Source organism: Mustela nivalis (genome assembly GCF_964662115.1).
Source record: "Mustela nivalis genome assembly, chromosome: 12".
In the NCBI taxonomy this organism is placed as follows: domain Eukaryota; kingdom Metazoa; phylum Chordata; class Mammalia; order Carnivora; family Mustelidae; genus Mustela; species Mustela nivalis.
Window position 1 is genome coordinate 18,272,582 of NC_139031.1, and position 26,196 is coordinate 18,298,777.

General features: G+C 38.4%; 1 protein-coding gene across 2 annotated transcripts in view; it reads right to left on the reverse strand.

Annotated features, from left to right (window-relative positions):
• EXOC4 (exocyst complex component 4) overlaps positions 1-26,196 on the reverse strand; it is a 728,800-nt gene that overhangs the window by 395,432 nt on the left and 307,172 nt on the right. For both annotated transcript variants that reach the window (XM_082693983.1, XM_082693984.1), the window contains exon 10: positions 2,482-2,578. In XM_082693983.1, the coding sequence (XP_082550109.1) occupies positions 2,482-2,578 (97 nt within the window). The remainder of the gene's footprint in view (positions 1-2,481; positions 2,579-26,196) is intronic.

Here is a 26,196-nt window from a genome sequence, read left to right on the forward strand (position 1 = left end):
CAACAACAACAACAACTGTAAGATCTTAATCATTTGACATTTTATAAGCCAATAGTGAGGTTTCAGCTAAGACTTTATAATGGGTTTTTTTATAATGAGAAGCAAGGTTACAATTTACACCAAAGGCTAATCTAAAGTCTATAATGATCACTTGCTTAGAAAGGAATTAACTTACCTTGCAGACCACATAATATTCTGGTGACTTCCATTAAGAGTTACACAGAGAATGAATATACACTGTATCATGCAACAAAACTTTCACCCATTCTAATCAATAATAACATTCGGAATTAAAGTAGAGACCAATCAAGTGAGTAAAACTAGTGGGAGTAGCATCAAGTCTTAAAACATCTCTCTTACAAAGAAGAATAAATGCTAAAAAAATGATTGTTAAGAACTGCAATACATTAAACTCTACCCATACTTTAGCAAAAATGCATTTTCTTAACTGTGAAATAAGGGTAACTTTTCTTCCTCAATCTCCTAACTTCACATTTACAAAGGGGAAAAAAAAAAGTTTACAGAGAAAAAAATCTCCTGAAAAGTGGGGACTGACGTCACAGCTAAGAAACTACCGAAGGTCTCCTTCCGTGCTTTGGAATGAACGTAAGCATAAGGATTACATTAATCCATGCCATGGTGTGATTTAGCAGTAAATTATGGCATTAAATCTAGGTTAGAAGATGCCTATAATGATTAAGGTATTTTCCCATTTTCCTAACAATTAGCAACTCTAACTAAGTAGAAATCAATTTAATTAAAGATGAGAGTGAATAGTAAACCAATTACCAAAGTCAGGTGTAATAAATATGAGCACTGTTACTTAATCCAGAAATTCTAGATGTTGTAATTTATGTATTTATATAGAAAATCAACTAAATTTACAAAGGAACAGTCTTAATTCTCTTAATTCCATGATTTCCTAAATTACATGATTTACGTTTGCAAACGTTTGCTAAAACGAATTTTTCAGAAGATTAATAATGCTTCTTTAAAAATCTCTTGTTATTACATGAAAGGATTTTTGTTGTTGTTCTTTAATTTGCCTATTTGTGTTTCTGCATTTAAAACTAATTGGGTGAAGTATTCCAGAAGAATTTCTAAACCTGGTTGCTTAGGTTTAGATCTCTTAGCTAAACAAGAGATCTAAATTGAACTAGTTCTAATGATTTCAATTCAGAAAGTCTTGATTAATGAGCAGGTAGGATAATGATAGTCCCAGTAATAAACTGCTTGTGTTTTAGAAAAATATATGCAATATTTATCTGGCCAACTCAGCAGTACTTCCTTAACTGTTATTTCAAATGCCTCAAATATTATAGAAGTTACCTGAGAAAGTTAATGTGATAGTCAGAAGCACCTGACTTATAATGAACCCAAGAGTTTCTGGTCCATATTACATGAAAAAAGGAAAAATATATACTGGCTCATTGCAGAGAAAACATACACAACTAATATTATATGGGATTTCTACATTCAAAGAGTACCCTTTTTTTTACTGCAGTCAGTAATGCTTAACATATAATTCACCATCTTAATCATTTTTAGGTATATGGTACAGTAATGCTAATATATGCACACTGTGGTATAACCAGGTCTCTAGAAATTTTTCATCTTGCAAACCAAAACTTTAGATGAAAAATAACTCCCTTCCTCTCTTCCCAAAAAGTTCCTTCTTAAAGGTATTTAGGGCTTAATGGTTTTTAAAATGCAATTATCACAGATTTTTATTTTTTATAGTCATAGTTCGACAATAAACTGAGCAATATAGTAAATTTCACTCTAGTCCACATCAAGTTGTCTTTAATATATAAAACCATATACATGACATCTATAATGTCTTCCAGTATTTATAAATTATATTTGTTTCAAAGCTTGCCAATCCTCAGAGGATATTCGAGCCATTAATGTAAATTAGGGAGAAAGGCCATGGGTCTGCCATTTTTCCCCGTAAAGAGCCTAAGTGTAAACATCTTGGGCTTTGTAGGCTGTACGGTTTCTCTGGCAAATATTCAACTCTGCCACATTGCAGCACAGAGCATCTAGGGACAATGCATAAGTAGAGGAGTATGATTGTGTAAAAAAAAATTTAGTGAAAAAAAAAAGAACAGAAAAACAGGTGACAGACTAGATTCCTCCTACAGGCCATAAGTTGCCAGTCCCTGAAATAAAGAAAGCAATGGAGGGACAATGACAGAGAGAGGAAGAGGGGCAAGGACAGGGAGTAGGAAACAAAGAAAACTATTTAAAGAAGTATTTATGGCGCATTCCTCCAAAAAACAAATAGGTACTTAGCAAAGTTGACATTATTTGTTCTACTGACAAATTTTGATAGTGAAGCCCTGGAAAATGGAACAAATTTTTGTTTTGTGTGTTTATTGAGGACTTGTTTCAATGCTGACTGACCTACTGGCAGCTGACCTATGTCAGCAAAAATAATGAAAATAATGACTTTCAGTAAGTACCTAGGATTTGACTTACCTTAGTAATGGGTGGAATATGACAGTAATATTTCTGGCTCCAGGTTTGCAAACAAATTTGGTTCCTCCACCTTCAATTAAGTTGTCATCAGGACCCCCTTTCAGGAAAAAGGAGATAAATTTAGTTTATTAGAACTTTTACAAAAAAATAAACCAAGGCTATGGGGATGAACGTGAGGCTATCACAAGAAGGGCTGCCATTGAAAACAGTTGCCTTCAAATCTATACAATTATTTTGAATGACTGGATTCAGTTAGTCGTCCTCATTACATAAACTGCAGGGCAGCATTTTCACTCTGGAGCGAAAGGTCAGTAAAGATAAATAGTATTTTTAAAGAAGCAGTGTAGGGTAAACCCAGTTAAGCTTCTAGATCTGCATTCGTCAGTGTCTGTCTTAGACGGTGCAGCACGTGAAACTTTCCCAAAGAGGAAGCAGCATTCAAGGGTGTCGAAGGCTGTTCAAGGCTGGAGCAAAGACCACATAAACCTACCTGACCACACTTCATCAGTCTAAGCCCCAGGAATTTCAAGGTACACTAAGTAACACTAAATTTTTTAAAAATCCTGCTAATGAAACGATACAGTGCTTTCTTATTACCTAGAGTTTTTTTCCCCTTCATTGAAAAGCTTCTTATAGTTTAAATATATACAAGAAGGTGATATAATTTATATATAAATATTTATTTAAGATTTTTTAAGGCTTTAAGACTTTCAAAATAAATAGATGTTTACCATAAATCTCTCACACACATTTTATACACAAAAATTAGAAAAATTAAGGTGTTCTTAAACCTATATAATTTTCAGAATCCAGCTTTTCTTAATGACCCAGAGTTGTCAATATCTTTGTTTGCTAAAAGGTGTCACTAGTGGGTTTCTTGAAGGAGTGCATCCAGTATTTTAGTCCAGCCTCTAATACTGATTCCACAGGGTTTAATGCTGATACGTACTTGATGCTACCGGAAGGCTTAAAGAGAAGGTGTTCCTACACCGACCAAGACTCATAATCTTTCCTCAAATGATCCTTAACAGGTTCATTAATTGAAACATTGAAGGCTCATGGTATGAGGAATACCCACTCAGCTCACACATACTGAGGCAAAAACAACTCATTTTGACTCTTTTTTGGGCCACAGCCGTGAAGATGCCATTGACTTAAGATGACATCCTAATTTCAGAGGTTTTAAAATGTGAAAAAATGTGTATCTTAGGATGTTGGGAGAAATGCTTTCCCTTCCCCACACACTACTCAGGTCACCTACTATGAGAATGAAAATTAACGTAATCCCTGGCCTCTATCTTTTACTCACTCCAGATGAAGTGAAGTAATCCCCTTGGTAAAACCAAGAAGACCGAGCTGAGCATGCCGGTCGCAGCAGCCTTCTTATTCCACTTTAGAGACCAGACTGCCCGCAGACGGCCAGTGCTGTCTCACAAAGTCAACAATAAAGCTCTTGCTTTGTCAGGGAAGGATGAGGTGGTCTAGTCCCTTCTGTAAGGGGGTGAGTCCATTTGTCTAATTTTGACGTTCAGTTAGCAAGCTCAGTTGGCCCTCATAGTAGACCACATCTCCCAGGCTAGCTTATGTCAGTATAAAAGTTGATATCTCGCCTTCCATCTACCTTACTTATGTTATTTAATAGTATCAGAAATCTGACAGTAAAGACAGATGCCATTTCCTGGGCCTCCTCAAAATCCGAACAATCCACGCTTAAAATATTCCATTTCTTTTTTCTAAATTCAACATTCTCTTTCCAATTACAGCTCTTTGCATGATACCAAACAAAACTAAATCTCATTTGATTTATTATCTATCTTAATGGTCTCCAAGGTATCTTGGAGACTGGCTGATAAAAACATGTGAAGCCTCAGAAATCCATACCTTGGATCATCAAGACTTCCCTGAGGCATCCGAGTCTAGACAAATCCCACTTGGATCAGTAGTTTCCACCAACTAATCACAGCATGGCTTTTCTTAAGAAAAACAGAAAGTATAATGGCATATACCCCTCTTGATTCAAAATCATGAGCTATTTTTTCCCATTCGAAAAAAAAAATCCATCTTGTATTACTATATTTACACCAGAGATATCAGTGTTCTGCAGTCAGTGGTTTTGCGAAAGGAGAGCATCAAGACTACCACAAACATGAGTCCTTTCACAAAATCCTCTTCTAAAGGGCGCATGTGTGGTTCCAAACAAACAAATAGATCGTCTTTATAAACACTTCTAAGATCATAAAATGAAGTCAGTACTGAATTACCAAGGAAACATGTGTGTATGTGTAGAAAATAAACAGGTTCTATTCTGCACTCCAGGCACAACATAAATAACTTTCTATGAGGGGCACCTGGGTGGCTCAGTGGGGTAAAGCCTCTGCCTTTGGCTCAGGTCATGATCCCAGGGTCCTGGGATGGAGCCCCACATCGGGCTCTCTGCTCAGCAGGGAGCCTGCTTCCCTTCCTATCTCTCTGCCTGCCTCTCTGCCTACTTGTGACTTCTGTCTGTCAAACAAACAAAATCTTTAAAACAAACAAAAACTTTCTATGAAATAAATCTACACAACAATAAAGTGCGTTCATGTATGGAATACAAGCATTTCTTTTAGGGACAAATATGAGTTAGACTACATGATCTCCAACGCTTTCTAAAAATTTGTAGGTGCTATGATTTTTGATACTTAATAGTTACATACAGACCTGATAAACCCAGCTGCAGTCAAACTGGGTAGATTCGTGCATACCAAATGCACGGACGGTGCGCACACCGCCATGTCCTGCTCCACACCCGGCTTCCATCAGGAGGGCCCTGTCCCTTCCTACCATTTCTTTAGGCAGCAGGTCTAGCCTTCAACTGTTGAGTGGCCCTCTCCCAACGTCCACAATTCTGTTAGCATTGACTTTATATAAAATAACCTAAACATGGGTCACTTGTATTGTCACTTGCTTTCTAATTGCTTAGGTAACATTATCCTGCCTGGGATGGAACTTTTTGGAAAGTATACATTTGCTGAATGCAGGAAGACATGGAGACCTACCTGCGTAGAATGTCATTGGAGTTAGATGAGAAAATATACATGCAAGTTGTTTGGGAACTGTCGAAGACTTAACAAACATAAGCAATTCTCTCTGCACCCCCAGAGCCTTACAGGTAACAGGTGTGCTTAATAAACACTTGTTGATGACAATCATATAGGGAACGTAGATAACAAAAGATACGAAACCAGAAATAAGGCCCAGGGGCCACGAGAAAGGTCAGCAAGAGGAAGATTTGGCTGTGAAAATGAAGGATGAGGACTAGCATCCGGCTCGAAACTAAGTAATAGTTGCATTTGTTCCCTGTTAGCACCAGAAAGATGATGATGACTTGCTTTACAGAGTGGTGTTAAACTAAATAAAAAGTAAACTTTGGGCAGAAATACTTCAACCCCTCAACAAAATTCCTCCTACAGGAGCCTCATTTTATGCTTCTGGGCCCACTGCAAACCCCATCTCCCCTGCATTTGATGTGATTTCCTCTTTACTATGAGTCCGAATCCAGCTTACTTGATTACCAAAAATAGCACCAACCCAGTGAAAATGTTCTTGAAAATACACAGGTCGGAACCAAAAGTAAAGACTGTGGCCAAAGACCATATGGTCTGAGTGTCGAATCCTCTGAGAGTTCGTCCAGCATTTCAACATTCTGAGTGAGAAGACTCGCCTCTCCTCATCCGCCTTCCCGTAATCAGGTAATCTGGGACCGGCTGTCACAAGCGCTCCGAGGAAACATGTTCCACCCCGGGAAGAGCACGCAGGGGCCAGAGCATCTCCTTCGCCTTCATTCATTATGCTTACAGTCTAATCTCAGCTGTCAGCGGCTGGGTGATAGGCACCAGAGAAAATGCTGAATGATGATGGATGGTTGGAAAGAAAAGGAAACTGACAATGGTATTACAAGTAGAATATATCTTGTGCAGAAAAGAGAGGAAATGCCCCAGTCATATTTCGGTTTCAAACAATGAGGACAATGGTCTGACAGGCTCTTACAGACACCTGGCAAGAGGCACCAAGGCCACCAGTGACTGCTGGGATGACAGCATCTCCGGGCTCACAACTGAGGCCCTTCTTGGAGAATTCGCTACATGAAAGTCATCAGCACCTCAACTTATTTCCTCCTTGATTCTTCCGAAGTGCAATTTGACGTCATTTACAATGAATACAGTCACTTTAATAAAACAGAAAAGGAAAACCACAGCCCGAGAAATGGAAACAAATGTCCTCGCTGCCAGGTCTAGGGGACAGTGGGGAAAAATCGCTAAGACCGGTGTCAGACCCCAGACGGCTACTTAATACTAGAAGTGTGATAGAATTACTTAAATTTTCTGAGCCTTGGCTTTCCCATTTCTCAAATGCATACTGAAATTAACTCTTTCAAAGACCTGTGGTGGTAACAGCCTCTGGGGATTCAGCACACTGACACCTAGTATACCTCAAATAAATGCTCTACTTTCCTCTTTAGAATGACCAAGCAGTTAAGGATCTACCTGATCACATACACACACAGAAAACATTCCTGGAATGTAAACTAAAACACAAAAGATCCAATCAACAAAATGCTACTCTTGCTACTTTAGGCAGCATTGTATGAAGTCAATACCATTCTCAGCAGCAATCAGAATATGTCTGTCTTATTTGGGGGAATTTTTGCAGAGAAAGATCAGAAAATTGTTGAGAACACTTAAAGCATGACAGAAAAAAAATAACCAATATGTTACAATAAATATATGGATATAATGATTATGAACTGTCTGTGCCAAGTGCTTACATGAAGACAGGGTAGAGTCTGGTGGTCAACGGGGCTGAGACACGGAGAGCCTTATCAGACATGTTTGACGGGGCTGGGATTTCAACTTGACCCTTCCACATTGTAAAGAGTCACAGTGAAGATTTTTTTGTTTAATAGCAAATACTCTGCCACATTGTAAAGAGTCACAGTGAAGATTTTTTTTTGTTTAATAGCAAATACTCTGCTTCGTAAACACTTTCGAAGGATTATGAGAATGCATTCTGATTGCATCAGTAAATAGGGTCTTTAATTGTCTCTAAGAGCCTGCTGAAAGGCCTCAAAGTTCCCTGAATTCACAGCTGTCACCTTGTTCTTTGGATTAAGTTCTTTAGCGAGTACCCATTTAAAAGCACAGATTATCATTAGGACTTAATACTGTTGCTGCTGCTACCCCCACTACCCAACCTGTGACCAGGGACTATCTATGGGCTTGGGGTTTGGCACGAGATTAGGAAGAAAAGGGAAGTATGATACCCATTCTAACCCTTGAATCACTTACTGTTATGGTTAAGTCAAGCAAATCAAGATTGGTGGTAACTTTCTACTTTTCATGGTAAGTTGCTGTTGGACCTAGGAAGGAAATCTTGGCATTAAACTCCTTCTAGGCAAGGATCACCTTGTAGACTCAACTTGCACCAAGTCTATGATTATTAACAACAATATAATTTTGTTCATGGATGTATCTCCTGGGCTTAGAATAGTTTCTGGCACACAATAAGCATTAAGTAAGTATTTGCTGAATGAATATATGAATAAACAAATGAACAAACAAAAAGCGATAATGTCTCTTTTAGATCGTGTGAATTCTAAGTACAAACCACCTAGGAACAAACAGCAGTTGTGTTTTGCATAAAGTATGCTCAGTCAGGAATACATGTTTCAGTAAAATGCTGAAAAATTATAAGGTATTATTTGTAGAAAACAATCTCCCAAATAGAAACAAATTAGTTATCCCCACCATTAGGGGAGTAAATGTCTTGTCTATGTTTCTCTGCTCAATTATATTTTATTCCTGTGCAGCTCTAATATTGTACTGCGTACATAATTAAGACGAGTGTCAAGTATGACACAGAGTACGCAGAGAGAAGGTCAAGGGGCAGGAAGGGGACTCACATTAATAAAACATCTACCAGGAACCTGGTACTCTGTTAGACCTGTAACATAAAACATCTCACTTAATCCTAGTAATAGCCCTGTCATATTAAAGAAATGGAGGCTCATGGTCTTGGGAGAAGGAGTACAGAGTCTTGCTCAAAATAAAAATCACACATGCAGGTTCAGCATTTAAACTGTTTTTCCCAACTATATACACACTACAATGTGCTCGATATCACTCCATGTTCCAAGAAACTGAAAGGTTGAAAAAAATGTCTCAGGTGATGGGTGATACAGGAAAATGCTAAAACAGGAGGCAGTAAACTGATTTAATGGTGGTTTGACATATAAAATGCATTTTCCATGGTAATTGACATTCCATTTTCATGGAATCGACACTGAATACAATAGTTGGCTATCCAAATCAATGAACAAAAAGCCTCTCTGATCAAAAAAGAAAATGAAGCCTTACAACATTTTGTAGATAAAACCATCATATAAACAATGATTCTGGAGGGAAAACATTTAATGGTCTAACTGAGGCCAGAAAGCACACTTTTCTCTCTAATATTGTCCCAGCTGCAAAAACTAGAACTAACTTAACTTTTCCCCATCTGTCCTGACTGGCCAATGCAGGGTCAAACTACTGGTTAGGACTTCCTGGAGGCCTAGAAACATGCAGGTAGGAAGACGAGAAAGGGTCCAGCCCTTCAGGGAGGGAAATTTGGAGACTCTGCCTGTATCAATACCCAAAACACTGACAGAAGCCCATTTTTTTCCTGCCCCCCCCCAACTTTTTTTTTTTTGCTTGTTTCTTTTTTTTTTTTTAATTTTTTCAATCTATTTTCAGAAAAACAGTATTCATTATTTTTTCACCACACCCAGTGCTCCATGCAATCCGTGCCCTCTATAATACCCACCACCTGGTACCCCAACCTCCCACCCCCCCGCCACTTCAAACCGCTCAGATTGTTTTTCAGAGTCCATAGTCTCTCGTGATTCACCTCCCCTTCCAATTTACCCCAACTCCCTTCTCCTCTCTAACACCCCTTGTCCTCCATGATATTTGTTATGCTCCACAAATAAGTGAAACCATATGATAATTGACTCTCTCTGCTTGACTTATTTCACTCAGCATAATCTCTTCCAGTCCCGTCCATGTTGCTACAAAAGTTGGGTATTCATTCATCCTTTCTGATGGAGGCATAATACTCCATAGTGTATATGGACCACATCTTCCTTATCCATTCGTCCGTTGAAGGGCATTTTGGTTCTTTCCATAGTTTGGCGGCCGTGGCCATTGCTGCTATAAACATTGGGGTACAGATGGCCCTTCTTTTCATGACATCTGCATCCTTGGGGTAAATACCCAGGAGTACAATTGCAGGGTCATAGGGAAGCTCTATTTTTAACTTCTTGAAGAATCTCCACACTGTTCTCCAAAGAGGCTGTGCTTCCCCTTTTTAAGAAAATTCCAATAACTCTCCCTTGCTTTGTCTTTTACTGTTACATCAGATGGATTTCTTAAAAATCCTTCCACACTGCTGAGGGCCCAGGGGAGATGAAATTACTGCAATTTGTAGCAGCACCATATTATTATGGAATATTCTAGAGCAGAAATATGAGTGGAGAAGAGAGACTTTGAGAGTTAGAGTTAAGGATTTACCAGCTGGTTGTAGCAGAAGAACAGGGGAAAAGGAGTCAAAGGTTCTGATAAGAAAGAGAGTCAGATGATTGACCACAGATGGGTCAAGGCTGCATAAGAAATAAAAGAGACGTGTGAAGACATGACTGATGGTAAGCAATCCGAGCTGACATGCAGAGGTTTCCCTCGGATCAGAGTATTAATGGCTGAAGAGGGAGTGAGAGAAGACTGGAAAGGAACGGAGGGACAGGCTCAGAGTTGTATCTTTCCTTGCCTTCCCTGTGGGTCCCCCCAGGAAGCCCTTCCCTGAGTTAGAAATAGGATGGGCCAAAACAGTAAGATAGAGGTTTGGTAGTAGAGAAATACAGAGCAGCAAAGTCTGGAGGTGGGGTAAGAATGAGAAAGGAAAAAAGTAAAGTCCAAGGACCTCAGCTCTGAGGGGAAAAGGAGAAGCTCTTTTTCGTCCCTTTCTGGTATCGCTCATACGAATAAAGCATATTGTACAGAAAGGAGGATCTAAATTAGAGGCTGCCTAATGACAGGTTAGTGCGAGACAAACAGTCCTTGTTGTGCAGTGTAAGGAGAAGTACAGCAGATGAACACGCAGTACCTTAGGTCTGTTGGAATTTCAATGTGAGTCGCCTGCAGGCAAGCAAATACATCACCCGAGTTTTGCTTCAGATAAGATCCTCTCTCCCAGATGTTTGGCTAAAGACCATGAAATAATTACTTTCTGGTAACCTAACAGAGTTGCTTCCCCATGAAATAATTTTTATATAGAAATAGAAATAAAAATCATATTCTTTTATAGTTCAAAAACTGACTACAATCTAGTTCCCAAATAACAAGTAAATTTTTTAATAATCTATTATTCTGGGGTGGTATCCTGGCTTACAAAATGAAATAAGAAACAAAAATCTTTACCTCCCTAAGAATAAATTCAATGATGTTTTTGGAGGATGGAATGGCAAGGAACCAAAAAAAATTAAAAAACAACAAATTTTAAGGTTAATAACAGCTCATTCTACGCCATCAGTAAAATGCGCTCACCTGGAGATCTTCCATGAGCATAAGTCAAAGGCGGCTCCATTAGTAACAGTACTGACTGTTTCTCTAATGGTGTCTGAAATGGCATGCTCTACAAAGAGCAAAATGTAAGATATGAGCCAATTACCAGAGGATCCACAGTCACTGCATGCATATTTTTACATGGTTGATCAATAAGGCACAAGGGAACTTGAACTGACCATTTTTGAGAAGCATTCCTATCTTAGAGCCATTATCCTCCAACTCACTTTATTTGAAGGCTACATAAGGACACTGCATTGATTCTTTCTTCTCCTTCCTCTGTTTAACCGATTCCCTAGTTTTAATTATCTTGAATCTACTAAATAGGTTTTAGTGGCAAGCCAGGTCTACCTAGCTCAAAGATTTTCATGTGTGTAAGTCCTCTTACTGGAGTCCTCTCCCTGTGTCTGATTACTTTCACTTAGCATGTTTTCAACGTTTAGCATGTTTTCGACGTTCATGTTTCATGTTTAGCATGTTTTCAACGCTCATCCATGTTGTGGCATTTATCAGTCCTTTGTTTCTTTTTAAGGCTCATTAGTATCCCAATGTATGAATATGCCACAGTTAGTTCATCTATTTACCAAAGGATGAACGTTTCAGTATTTTCACTTTGGCTGTTATGAACAACGCTACTACGAACATCCATGTACAAGTTCTGTGTGGACATAGGTTTCCAATTCTCCTCAGTATATACCTAGAATTTGAATTGCTGGTCATATGGTAACTCTATGTTTAATATTTTGAGGAACTGGCAGACTGTTTTCCAAACAGTCTATGCCCTAATGCTCATTGTTATTTTCTTTAATAAACTAATTGTTTAGAAGAAAACCCGTTTTGGGGGGGGGGGTGGCAGGTGGGCGGTGGGGGAGGGGGAAGGGGGTATGTGATGAGCAGCAGAGAGTAGGAAAGTATGGAAAGCAGGAAGTATGAATCGTTTGTTCTCCAGAAAAACCCTTTCCCACCATCTGCCTCTGGTAAGGGTGGCCCTGTTTGTTCTGAAGGATTGTGGCGGAAGCACTACTAGTGTAACAACTGATGGCAGGGCAGAAGCCTCTGGAAATTGGTACTACTGGGAAACGCTCTGTGCTATCTGTAGTGTTTCAACTAAGTGTCTGTGCTGGTTCATCAACCATGATTAAAACCGACAATGAAGATTCTCTCCTTGCTCAAGTTTCAGATTGCCAAAGATTTTACTGTTTGCTCAGTAGTTCTTGTTAAAATACAGCCAAAAGTGCTATGAAGGATGACAGAGTGCAGTGAAGTTCTCTAATCAGATGAGCCCATCTCAGTGCTGACCTAACACGTATGTTTATAATAGTCAGGAGTCTTCCGATGATGGCTTGCCAGCTGAGTGGTGGATTTATGGTGCAGATAAGCATATCAAGCTGAAAACAGACCGTGCCCGTCCATCTTGTTTTGCCTGTGAAATGGCCTACAATGGGAGCCCAGGCCACTGGAAATGACGGATGCACAGATATACCAGTTCACGTAGAAGAAACGATACTGTTAAATGCTGTCATTGTCTCCATGCTCAGACATGTGCTTAAATCTAAGAATGCCCAAAGGTAGACAGAAATTATTTTGAAGGGTCAAGGTGGCAGGTAGAAAGTATAATAACCTAAAATGACTATAAGAAGTAAGACAGATAAGGTCTCCTTAAAGACAAAGTTAGAGTGAGAATACAAGTTGCAAAACATGGTAGCATTTAGCTTACTGACAAAGTTAATGAGTGCTGGCATCCAAACAGAAACAGCATTACTTCATGGCTCATTGGAAGCATCTGGATGACTAAGGCACAGGTGGCTTTAAATAACTTTACCAGCAAACACATAGTCACTCTTTAGGTTTAATCAGCAACAGTCAACTTTCCAGCCACTCTAGGCAACAAGTCTTGGAATATTCTCATAGAATTAAAATCGGTCTTCCAAGCCACCTAAGCATGAGCCATGACACGAGGACACTCAAAGTTACATCCGGCAGCGTTTGTTGTTTTTTTTTTTTTTCCTGTGTCTACATAAATAGATCATAACATAGGACTGTGCATGCCCTATGTTCGGCAAAAAATTGATTTAAAAAAAGAGTTTTAGTCTATCCAGACAGACTGCCCATCCCCTGCAGCTCTCTAATGTCTAATACCTTTTTTTAAAGAATCCAAACCAAACCAAAAAGCAGTGAATTTTTCTGATCTTATTTCCTCTACATTTATCTGGCATGCTTATAACTCATACTTCTCAAAAATTTTATTCTCCATTTTATCAGTCATGATTGTTAAAAAGCCCATGACCTTCAATGGTATTGTGGTGAACATAGCGAACATCATGGGTGAACTTAAGGTTTGGCAACAAGAATGTTTATCATAGAACAGTATCTTAAACTTAAAGTCACTTAAAATGTAAAATAATAGGGAATTGATTATAAACCTACACACATCTCAATATATACATAAGTTGTACAAACATATATGGATGGATGGAGAGATAACTGGAATATGACACAGCCACTAAAAATATATATATATATGCTTGTGTTCCCTCTCTCGCTTTGTCTCTCTGTCAAATAAATAAATAAAATCTTAAAAAAATATATATATATATAGAGAGAGATACTGCAATAAGGCAAGAAAAAGACTTAACAAGCAGGAGTCATTATGGCAAAGTTATTAATGAAAATAATATTGTTAGATAAGCCAATATTATGTGTCTCATAACCGTAATACTGAATGTCTTTGCTGATTTGATTCTTTTGTCTTTTGTCTTGAATCTTGTTCCTGGATCCTTTTTTCTATAGGTATCATGTAACATATTTATTTGCACATGTATTTGTGGGTACATATGTGTTAGTTCAGTTCATATTCCTTAGAAATTTATCTGTAACAATTCTTAGAGAATTGGTTTAAAGGTAGGTACCATCAGAATACATTAGCAATCACGTCTGCTATTGGACCTAAGAGAATTATCAAACTGGAACCCATTTCAAACTAAAGACTCACTTTAAAATGTTCTCACATGAACCAGAGGATGTTTAGTTTGGCAACGAACCTGGTTTTTCTAGCAATTTTTCCTGCTTTCAGTGTATGCCAAGGTAACCAATTTTCTTTCAGTCCCTTATAGGAGGTGCAAAGGTTACGGGGAAAGGGTTGGTATTTCTAGATGGTTCGTGTACTCTATATGGAGTTTAGGAGCAACATTCTATTAGACTCCTCAGGCTGGGTCAGCTTACTTGAAAGTGCCTTGCAAGGTTACTTGGGTTTGGCAAGTATCTTCAAGGTGAAGACTGGCTTGGAAGTACTTTCCTCAGTATCTCTCTGCAGTCCTGTTTTTGCTTCTAATAATCTGAACTTTCTTGCCAGCCCATCAAAGCTATTTAACACATTTTTAAAGGTTTCACCCAAAACTTTAAATTTATTCATGGGAAGTTGAACAAAGATACCAGTCATACTGCTAGAAAGAGAAGTTGCCACACAAAGTACTCTACGGAACAGTCTACAATGTCCCCTCTGAATTAAATTATTCCAGTGCAAGTATCTCTGGGTTGTATTCAGATATCCCTAGCACTGTCTGTTGTTTTTTTTTTTTTAACAATTCTCATAGTTATCCAAAGAGAATCATTACAAATACAAAAAAATAAACAATGAAAATAATATAGCTTTCCCTTAAATGTTATCAGTTAACTTGATATAGTGAAATAAATGATACACAATAAAATGCAATTTGATATAGATCATAATCAGATGTTAAGAATGGAAGTTCTAACTTTGATATTAAGTTATTTTCTGGCAACACGAAAGTTGCTTACCCTCTCTGAGGCTTCTATTCTATTTTTTACCAAAAAAAAATAGAGAATGAACCAGAGAGTATACTCTTGAGAAACCTTTCCATCTATGAATTTTTATTTCCTAGATCATAAAAAGTCCATTGGAATATATTCTGCTGGTAGGTTTTCTTTACATTTTCCGATACTGTAGAACATAATTTAGTAGCACCTTTATCAAGAAGAAATTTATGCCAATTATTATACTCATTGAGATACCATATGTAATAATTCTAATGGGATTTTAAATGGGAATGAACTATATTTTTGCTTTGGGATATTAGTTATGCTTCAGGAAAAAATAATTAGTATCATTTGGGGCTGACATTTTTATACCATCTAATTATGATCATCTATGCTCTCTTTCTTTTATGGGAAGCATCTTAGATCCTGCCTTGATTATCACAAGAATTCCCTAATGCTGACAAAGAAAATGGGCAAAATTCATGCCGTGCCTGTGCAATTTTAACCTAAACTGTTTCTTAATAATTCTCCCCAAAGCAGGTATCAGAACTTTACACAAATCACTATAATCGATGGTTTTCAAAATAACAATCCTGACAGAAATGTACTTAATAGGGAAACACTACTTAATTTAATTCAATTCAATAGAATAATTAGGAACTAAGCATCATGGTGCCTAGGAGTAGACTCAGGATGACATAAAACCTAACTAACTGACCTAGTCCATGACGTCAAGAAGTTCATGCCTTCGTTGTGGTATGAAAAGGAACACACCAAAAGTTAGAGACAAAGCTATTATAAGATACAGCAAAATATTAAAATACAGCATTCCACAAGATGTAAGTACTACTCTTTAGTTTGAAAACCAACTTACATAAGCATAAAAAAAAAATTCACGGAAGAGGTAAGTTACAGCTGCTTGGTAGAGAAAATATGACATTGATCTTCTATAAAGTAGCCTGATATTAATAATACAAGAAAACAGATTAACAAAAGTAACACGTAATACAGAACTCCTAATATCGGCATAATTGGTATTACTGGTATCATAAGGTCAATTCTCCATTAGGCTGTGAAAAAACAGTGATTCAGTCACATAACAAAGGAGCTACTTATCAACATTTTCTAAATACATCATATAAAATTCTTGCTACAACTTTCTTCCCGGAAAAGTGCATTTCTTTTGTATTTCTTCAAAGATCAGTGAATTTGCTTTTAAAATGTTGTTTTTCAAAAGCCTAAAATATAGACAAGGCTTTTATTAAGATAAAATGCACAAAAGAATGACTTGTCAATGTAGGGGAGGAGGGACCAGAGAGAGGCAGAGGTTATTAACAAAAAGGTTCTGAAGATACTAGACAAAGCAACTTAGGATAAAGCAATGGTCTGCAGGCACAGCTTCAGTGCATTTTTTTCCCTAAACAATCAAACAGCACCCCGACGATGGAGAAAAGAAGGGACAGAGAACAGTAAGACGGGAGGCCGGTTAAATTCAAATCTACTCAACAAATATTGATGAAGTGCAGATGTGTCCAGGTTCCACACAATGTGCTGGTGGTAGTAGTAAGAGCAACACCAACCTTGGATTCCTCAAGTCTGCAACCCTGATCTCCTCTTTATTCTTCAGTTTTGTTCTTGACTCTCATCCTGGCCACCAGCAAATCCTAGCAGTTCAACCTTGAAGACACAGAGCCAGTACTTCTCAGGACCTTCACTGCAAACAGCGTTCTAAGCCACCACCATCTCTCTCCTGATCTCTTGTCTTCTAACTGGTCTCCCTGTCCCCCTTCAGGGGATTTTCAACATATAAGACAGAGCAATCTGGCTAAAATACAAGTAAGGACAATCTGGTTACTCCGCTCTCTAGAATGTTCTGCTTCCTCTCTCATTTGGAGTAAAACTGGAACCCCTTGCAATGATCTCAATAGAAGAATCCATGCGATCTGTCCCCATAATTTTCTGGGTTCATCTCCTACTTCTCCTTCCCTGTCTCACTCTGCTCTTCTGTGAACACACCATACACACACCTGTTTCAGGGCCTCTGTTCCTCCTGTTCCCTCCACTTGTCAACACCCTTCCCCACGGTCTCTGTGGCCTCTTCCCTCACCTGCTTCAAGTCTCCACTCAGCTGTGTCCTTCTCCGTAAACCCTCCAGGTCATGCAAAATGAGAGTACGATACGGTATAAATAAAATCATTTAAATAATAAAATCAAATTCCAGCTCTACCACTTGCTCTTTGTATCTCTCCTTCACTAAGGCATTTAAATTTTCCAACTCTGTTTACTTGTCTATAAAAAGAATAATACTCTTCTGTGCCCTCAAAAAATTATAAACAAATAAAAGTATGTGTGAAGGTTTTTGTCAAATTTGTGTAAAGCACAGGATAAATGATAGTTATTACACATGTGAAACAGCTATGTGTTTTGCTAATCCCCACTAGGAAGAAGCTCTAAGAGTCAAATCTTCAGAGGAAAGTGGATTCAAGTCATCATTTTATTCTCAGGCATAAGAAACAACAGGGTTGAAGCAATGAGAAATGTTTGGGTTGGAGGAATGGGAGAGTGGGGAGGAATATGATGATCGTCTTTAGATATGTAAAGTGCTGTACTGTAAAAAGGAGTTAAGTTGTATTTTGTGGTCCTAGAGACAGGAATAGGACAAAGAGGTTGGAACTTTCAAAAAGGCAGATTTGGGTTTCTAAAAGGTCACATTTACCAAGGATTGGAAGGGCATGAAAAAGCAACGACTATTTTAGGGGACAGTTTCTTCCTTGAAACTGAAGGTCTTTGTTTGTTTTTTCCTAAAACAAGGTGGTTATCCATTTGTCATGGTATCTTAAAGGAGATTTAAAGCAATGACTGGAAAGTAAGAATCAGTCCCAGCAGTGAGATTCTGGCATTTCACAAAAATGTCCTGGGATTAAACCCATAAATATAATTAAGTCAAAGACCATCACCAAGGATTCTGCAATAGTCAACATCCCTAAAGAATTGACTATTATAGTCTGTCACAGTTATGTAGGATCATAAAAAAGGAATTAAACTTATAACATGTCTACTTATATCTAGTTATGTCCAGTCATATCAAGAATAAAAGGAAATACTGCACACATTAAATAGCAAATGCAACATGAACACTTTTTTTGTGTGTGGGGTGTGTGTGTGTGTGTGTGTGTGTTTTAGAGGCTAAGAGTATAAAACAATTGAGCATCTTTGGGACTTCTCATTGTACAGGTAAAGTTTTCAAAAGACTATAACCAGTGCGGTGCTCGTAAATGCTTCATAGCCAGCTCTCTGTGTTGGGCAGAAGCCCTGATCTATAGCCTTGGCTGATTTCTGTGGGGTAACTTTTCCCAACAAGGTCAATTTTAAGCTACCAACATGGTATCCCTGAACACACAATTGGGTGGAAAAGTTCAGGGTGATCTCCAGCAAGCCACTGTAAGGCTGCTCTGGCCCACCTCTGAGTCTAAAACGAGCCTCATGATTCTTATTATATCATTTTACTGTGACCCTACTCCTTTCCCCCACCCCAACACACAAAAATAAAGTATGTAAAGTAATGATACCTCTTCTTTACATACAGGATTTCCCCATTTTTGCTATAACTACGTTTTACACATAGAAATTTCTATTTATGTCTTAATGTGAGAGCCGCAGTTTATAGGAAAATATTCCTCTATTAAGATTTTCCTCAGCTGACTTCCACATACTCCCTGTGCTTATAAACTCAGTTTATAAACTCAGTTTAAGCACAGGAAATAATATGAGGGAGTTCTGTATTTTTATATTGGATTTCATACAACAAAAATGATTTCTTTTCTCTGCCACCTTCTTTTAGGGGATGAGCCCTAGACAGAGGCAAAATATATGATTAGAGTTTCCAATGTTTCCATGGGGCTCAGGACAATAGTACACGATTGTCAGAACTGTGTACATCTAAGAAAGTATTCTTAGCATTTAAAGATTCATCTTCAGGTAGGCGGTGTACAGGGATAAGATGACATCATGTCTGGAAGCTGCTTTAAAATACTTCAGCAAAGAATGAAAAAGAAAAAGAAAACAGGAGATGAAGCAAATAAAATTGTAATAACTACTGAATGTGGATGGTAAGTACACACAAGATATACACACATACTATTTCCCCAACTTTTGTGTGTGTTTGCAATTCTTCCCCTGCCCCCCAAAATAAACAAAGCTTCCAGAAAGACAATGGTTATATTTAACACAGAAAACACTTGTTAATTTTCTGTGGATCTACTAGAGACCTTAGTAAATATCCTCCTAAATCCTGTTTCAGCAAGTCTGAATACTACATACATATTTATTGTTATTAACAGTTGAAGGATAATAACATGACTACTCAGGACAAAACTGTGGATAGTACTCTCAATTCCAAAGTTATATAAAGCCATAAGGCCTTCCTAAGGTTGTTCATTTGACCGTGCAGAGGTATCTCTCACGGCATTCATGATATTAATTGTTCCCCTATTAAAGGAAACTCCCTCAGGGTAAACAATCATGCCATGGTTCATCATTTTAGATTTCTTTTGCTGAGAACTGAATTGGCCAATAGCACACACTCAGTTAGCCATGATTTTGGCAAAATTGGAAGGCTTGACAGCATGGCACTCAATGTAGATCAGAAGCACTGGTTTGTTGTTGTTGTTGTTTTGAAGATTTTACTTATTTATTTGACAGACAGAGATCACAAGTAGGCAGAGAGGCAGGCAGAGGGAGAGGAGGAAGCGGGCTCCCTGCTGAGCAGAGAGCCCGATGCGGGGCTAGATCCCCCCAACCCTGGGATCATGACCTGAGACGAAGGCAGAGGCTTTAACCCACTGAGCCACCCAGGCGCTCCCAGGAGCACTGGGTTTAACAAAAAATGCTTAGGGGGTGGCATTCGACAGTCTCAAAGGTATCTGACTAAAGAAATAATCCGACTTAACATGTGCTTATGGTACTCCTGCAAATCACAGGCGGACTGGAAGCAAAGCATCACAACTGGGTACAAGTTGGTCACTGTTTCCTATAACGGGAGCAAAATTTCACATTCTAGGCCCAGGACGAATGACTGTCCTGCCAAACACTCTCATGCATCTTATACTTCAATATTTTATCTCATCTTTATTTGCCCTGCATTTTTAAACAGTTAAATGTGTTTTTCTTCTCCCCCCGCCCCCAGGGTCTGCAACCATCTCAAAGGCAGGGCCTTTTTGTCTCCTACTTAGGGATAATGCTTAAAGCTCTACCATAGCGTTCAACCGATGAACATAATAAATAGAGACCTTTCCTGAGAAGGCAGAAAGGAACTGCCTGCAAATTTAATGAGGTAATCAAACTGTTAACCTAGGTATCTTTGAGGAATATGAGAGAAGATGTTCACTAGATTTGTCTTCCTGGTTTTTACAAGAGGAAATAAATTTCCATTCCTGTTCTCCACTTATCCAACCAAAAAAGAGTCCCAAATTCAGATTAAACTGTTCTATATTAAAGATCCAGAATGTAGCTTAAAACAAAATCCCAGGAAAATTCTGCTGTAAAACTTTGAACATCCTCAAGTTGAAGCATATTCTATTAAAAATGTCTTATTAAAAAAAAATCAAAGAAAAAATTCTCTTATTCTACTCATAGGTTAAAAAAAAAGTCAATAAAGGACTTAAAATTACTTAATGATATCAATTTTTGCTTGCTTTTTCTCCCACGTCTCTTCAGAGCCACGCTTGTTTGCCTTCCCCAAATCTATCTTATACAAGAGATATATATACAGTTTTACACAATGGTCCATTTTATATCACTCTGTAGAAATGATCATGTTCCCAGCAGAAAGCAGGCTCGAAAGCACCGATGCAAAATTTGTCCATTATAATAATTTGCATTTCTCCTGTTAAATGCTTCTGATGAGAAGCCTACAAAGTGATTATAGTCTTCTGATCTTCTTAAAGCACAATAGAGAAGGAAACATTAGAATGATCACAGAATGCTTGTGGGAATACAATTTCACTCTGATATCTTTCATGTACAACTCCACGGGGATCTCAAAGGCTTTTCTTGGCACACGATACTTATTTATTTACTCAGTTTCTGAGCCTGATGCCATGATACGGATTTAAATATTGTCATACAGATGACGCTCAGGTACAATGTCCTTCTAGTGATGCTTTATCTATTTTTGCTCCCAATACTCTCTTGTCTAAGATCCAACACCATATGCATTGAAATAAGTTGTTCTTCAATGTTTCAAAACCTGATTTATTAGTTGTTCCCATTCCATCTGCCTCTGAAAACCGCAATGTTTTACTTTCACTGGCTGCACAAAAGGTTGAGGCTTGATTTCCCTTCACTTTATCATTTGATCAGCATCTCTGACACATGTGTTAAGTTCTCCTTTCAACTATATAAACCACTTAAAATTCATGCTTTTTTTTTTTTTTTTTTTTTAAGATCAGGTCAGTATAGCACGCGCTTGACTAATGCATTTGTCATCTTCCATATTTACTACCGTTTCAAAAACCTGGGCTCCAAAAACCGTCCTTGCTATTGTGAAGCACAGCGATGCTGGGCTGAAACCCAGGCTTGCCCAAATTGGGAAAACTACCATCAGCCAATACATATTGCATGATCTACAGCTAGGAAAAAGGTGGGACAATCCTGAAAATAACTACAACAAGGAATAAGAACAGATGGAATTATCTGAGGGGATGGGACTTTCTAGGGAGAAAAGAGAGAAAATGGTCTGGAAAAGGCAAGGAAGACAGCAATCGCGTGTCTACATGGCACAGAAAGAGCCACTGTGTACAACAGCAGCGAGGGAAGCAGGCTCCCAAGGTGCTAATAGGTTCTAGTTCTAACTGCTCTTGGAAGAGGGTTAAAAGAACATTCAATAAAGATGTCTGGGATATAAGAGCTCTGCAACGATGAGGCGGGTAAATTCAGACAGAGGACTGGGGCAGCGGGGCGCGGGGATGGAAGCAGTACTGGGAACAAGGGGCCTCACAATGTTGGGCAAGAGGGGGACCATGGGCTCTTCATGGTAACTGATGTGGCTGAGATACAGGGCACGGTGACATGGAACAGACTTTAGATACGAACTGGTAAGAGTTGTGGGGAAATGAAGGCCATGAAATTGCCAAGAATATAAATAGTTCTAGAACTCTCATGTTTATTCTTTGGAGGGTGGTTTGGAAGCTACCTTCTGGAAATGGTCTTAGTCAATGAACAATTCTCGATCTTCATCCTTCTCACTGGATCTAGCAGTATCAACTAACAAAATCAACTGTTCCTTTTTTTAAATTTTGAAGATTTTATTTATTTATCAGAAAGAGAGTGTGAGCACACTTCGGGTAGCAGCAGGCAGAGGGAGAAGCACTCCCCACTGAGCAGGGAGCCCCATGTGGGATTCGATCCCAGGACCCCAGGATCATGACCTGAGCTGAAGGCAGACACTTAACCGACTGTGTCCCTCAACTGTTCCTTTCTTAAAACGGTTTCTTCACTTAGGTTCTGTGACTCTATATGATAATCTCTTGGTTCTCTAACTTATTCCCTACCAGTCCTTCTCCATTTTCTTGCTGATTCTTCCTCATCTCCCTGACCTTTTATCATTCAAGTATCCCTGTGCTGAACCCTTGAACACTTTCTCTGTTCTAGATACAAGCCATAGAAGATTCTAGTTAAATATCATCTACATAGGAATGATGCCTCAATCCCCATCTCTAGGCTAGGCCTCTCTCCTGAACTCCAGAATTGGGGGTCCAGCTGACTACGCAGGATCTCCAGTGGACTTCTAGTAGGCGTGACTCCAATTTAATTTGTTCAACAACATTCCCTACTGCTTCTCCTATACTCTTCCTTTTATTAGTAAAAGGGGACAATGTACTGATTCATGCTACACTGGAGACTGAAACCAGACATAAAAGGCTACATATTGTTCCATTCAAATGAAATATCCAGAACAAGCAAATCAACAGACAGAAAATAGTCAAGGGCTGGGGAAGGAGGGATGGAGAGTGACTGTTAGAGACAGATTTCTTTTGGGCCAATAAAAATCTTCTGGAATGATAGAGGGGGTGGTCACACAACTCTGTGAACATACTAAAAATCTTTAAATTGTACACTACAAAATGGTGAATATTGTGGTATGTGAATTTTATCTTAATAACATTTAAAATTAAAATAATAAAAGACTGTAGAAACTTTGTTTTGTTTGCCCTTGAATCTCAAGCCCCTATAACATCATCTGACAACAGTGGCTACTCAAAAAATACTTGCTGAATAATTGATAAATTAGTCTCTAAAGTTCATACATATATACACTCTTATTACTGTGTACATATTCTATGGTTCCCCCTTCTTTATACATCATTAATGATGTAGGATTATTTAATGATGTATGAAAGAAGAGCAGAGATAAGACCAGAAGTCCACTGTTCTGTCTTGAAATCAGCCCTCAAAATTAAAATAAATATGAAAAAGAAAGAGCTGAATAAGAAGTACCAAGTGTGTTCAGAACTCTCTCAAGATAAATTTAGGTATTTACATAACACTGCATTTAAGCTTAAAAATTAAATTTGTAATTTAAATTTTGGTAGAGCACAATGGGCAAATTCTAAATCAACTCACAGACAGGTATCATAAAAGCATTTCTATATGGTACAGTGACAGAGAATAAAAAGTCTAAGATACAGTGCCCGACCCTTAAGGAATTTATAACCTACATGGGTAGAAAATAAATACCCAAGTCCTAAAATTTCCAAAGATAAAGGACTAGCAAACACGGGCTGCACAAAGTGATATTATAAACTTTATTATCTATAAACTTTACTTATATTATTTATATATTATCTATTAACATTATCTATAAATTTTATAGAGGAACAACCGGACAAACCTGACCTCAGCCAGAGGATCAACGTAGTAGCGTCAACGGAAGTAAGTTATCCTGAGAACCTATACCTTTGATATGAAGTGTTGTGAGCTACATTTGCCCTCTGTGTCTTCCTCTTCAAAAATACAGAACTCCAGGCTAATTATAAGAGAAACATCAGGTAAGGACCAACTGGAGAACATAATATAAAATTCCTGCGAGGCACTCTTGAAAATTTTCAGGGCCATCATACAAACTCTAACCAAGAACATCCTATGTTAAAAGTAATAAGGAGGTATCCTGAATGCGATCATAGAAGGAAAAAGGTAAAACCAAGAAAACCTGGGGAAAAAAAAAAAAAAAGAACCGTAGCTAATAATAGTGTATCATATTGGTTCATTAATTTGAAGAATAAATCATAATGATATGAGACTGTAATAAGACAGGAAACTGGATCTGAGCTAATGTGAAATCCTGCACTATCTTTGTAAGTTTTCTATAAATCTACATCTATTTTAAAATAAGAATGTATTAAGCCACCTGTTTACATTTTTTAAAAAAACAGCAAGGAAAAGAGTAAAATTATGTATGATTTTAATTTGGTATTAACTGAAAAAAATCACATATCTAATATTCTTAAATAAATTCTTAAATATTCTTAGAATTTTTTATCCGGCATTTTGCTTTCTACGTGGAAGAGAACTTATAATTAACTGGGGTGGTGGTAGAGATTTAATAATTGTCCTCATTTAGATGACCCTAATTTCACAGTGTATCTTAAAACCTAAGGAACCACATCCCTTCTCACACACATAAAAACACACCCACAAACACTTTGTTTTCAACATCATAGGAAGGCAGAGCATTTTCCATTCCCTGCTGGCAGGCAAGGAAATCCCTCCTAAAAGCAGAGGTCTCCCAGGTGTGCTGCTGTCTGGGGTGCTCAGGCCAAGGCAAGAACACACCTGTCAACAAGGAAGGCCCAGCTGAAGCTGCAATATCTGACGGCCTAGACTTCACTCTGCCATAACCCATTCCTCAACCTGTTCATCCAGAGGCTCTTTTGGATGGGCTCCTCTCCCTTCTCATAAGAGCAGTGTTGTTTTGTCTGAAATGCAATCACAGATGAATTGGACTTTAGGAAATATTCCCATTCTAGTTCTGTAGTCATATCAGAAACCCTAGACCCCGTGTTAATTTTGTTACAGCTTTTAGTTCTCACATTTCAATGGAAAATCACTCTTCCCTCGAGAATGCCACTGATATTGGCAAGAAAGCACGGGGGCTGCCACACAACTCAATCGCCAATAACAACCGGGGAAACTCAACCCTCAGCAGACATTAGTAATCACGGGAAAACAGCCAGAACTTTAATCACAATTCTTTCAGAAACAGCCAGGGATTTCGAAGTGCTGTTATTCTAGGATATGACCCTGATACAGTGCTTAATCAAAGCCACTGCCAGTGCAAGACGAACCTGCAGACTTTAATAAAAACCAATTTCATAAAAGTCAGCGTGTCAGCATCATGCTGGACCCAACTTAGCAAAATTGTAAAAAGTTTACATATGTACACATTCTATAGATAAGACGTGATACCATATAGCAGTTGCGTACTTAGAATCGTGTGTTTATACAAACACACACGCACGCACACGCATCCACATGGACACTGCCATTTAGACACGCAGTCACACAATTAAGGTTAGACAGTCAATCAAAGTACTGGAAAATGTGAACCTCTCTAACTGGGGACCAGCTGGGTGGGCAGGTGCAGGGTATGGACTGGACCGCCTCCACGTCCCAGAGATGATCTGGAGGCTTTCTTCAAAATAGAAATTTGGGATAAAGTGTTTTTGGTGCCAAACCTCAGCTAGCAATAGACACAAGTCCCAGATGTTCAGGAAGCCGTGAAGCTTGACTTACTCTGCCATCAGCTCTATTTTTGGACTGTGTCCTGGCGAAATGGCAAAGGCCATGGTCATACCTTAAGATACAGCAGCTGCCAGAGCGGCTGGTGCAGCTGAGATGCTCAGTTGAGCTGTCTTCTGTCCTCCAGCAGAAGAAAAGAAAAGCAGACAACTGCTAGGCCATCTTCTCTGCTATACTCCCCCCTCACAGGGCTCCTCTCTTCTCCCTGACTAGGAGAACTGAGGAATGTGGCAGGGGAGAGAGGGGCACGGAGACTGACAGGCCGTTGTAGAATGTTTTGTATATTTATAAAGATTATTTCCATCAGGGAATAAATGTAATATGTAATGGGATACACAGTAACTCAGAATGATTTACAGCCTCTTAATTCTTAAAAAATACATATGCATATGTGTGTGTGTGTGTGTGTACACATATACATACATATACACACATACACAGATATACACATACATACATAACTCCAAACATTTTCACAGATAGCACCAAATATTTCCATCGGGTCTTT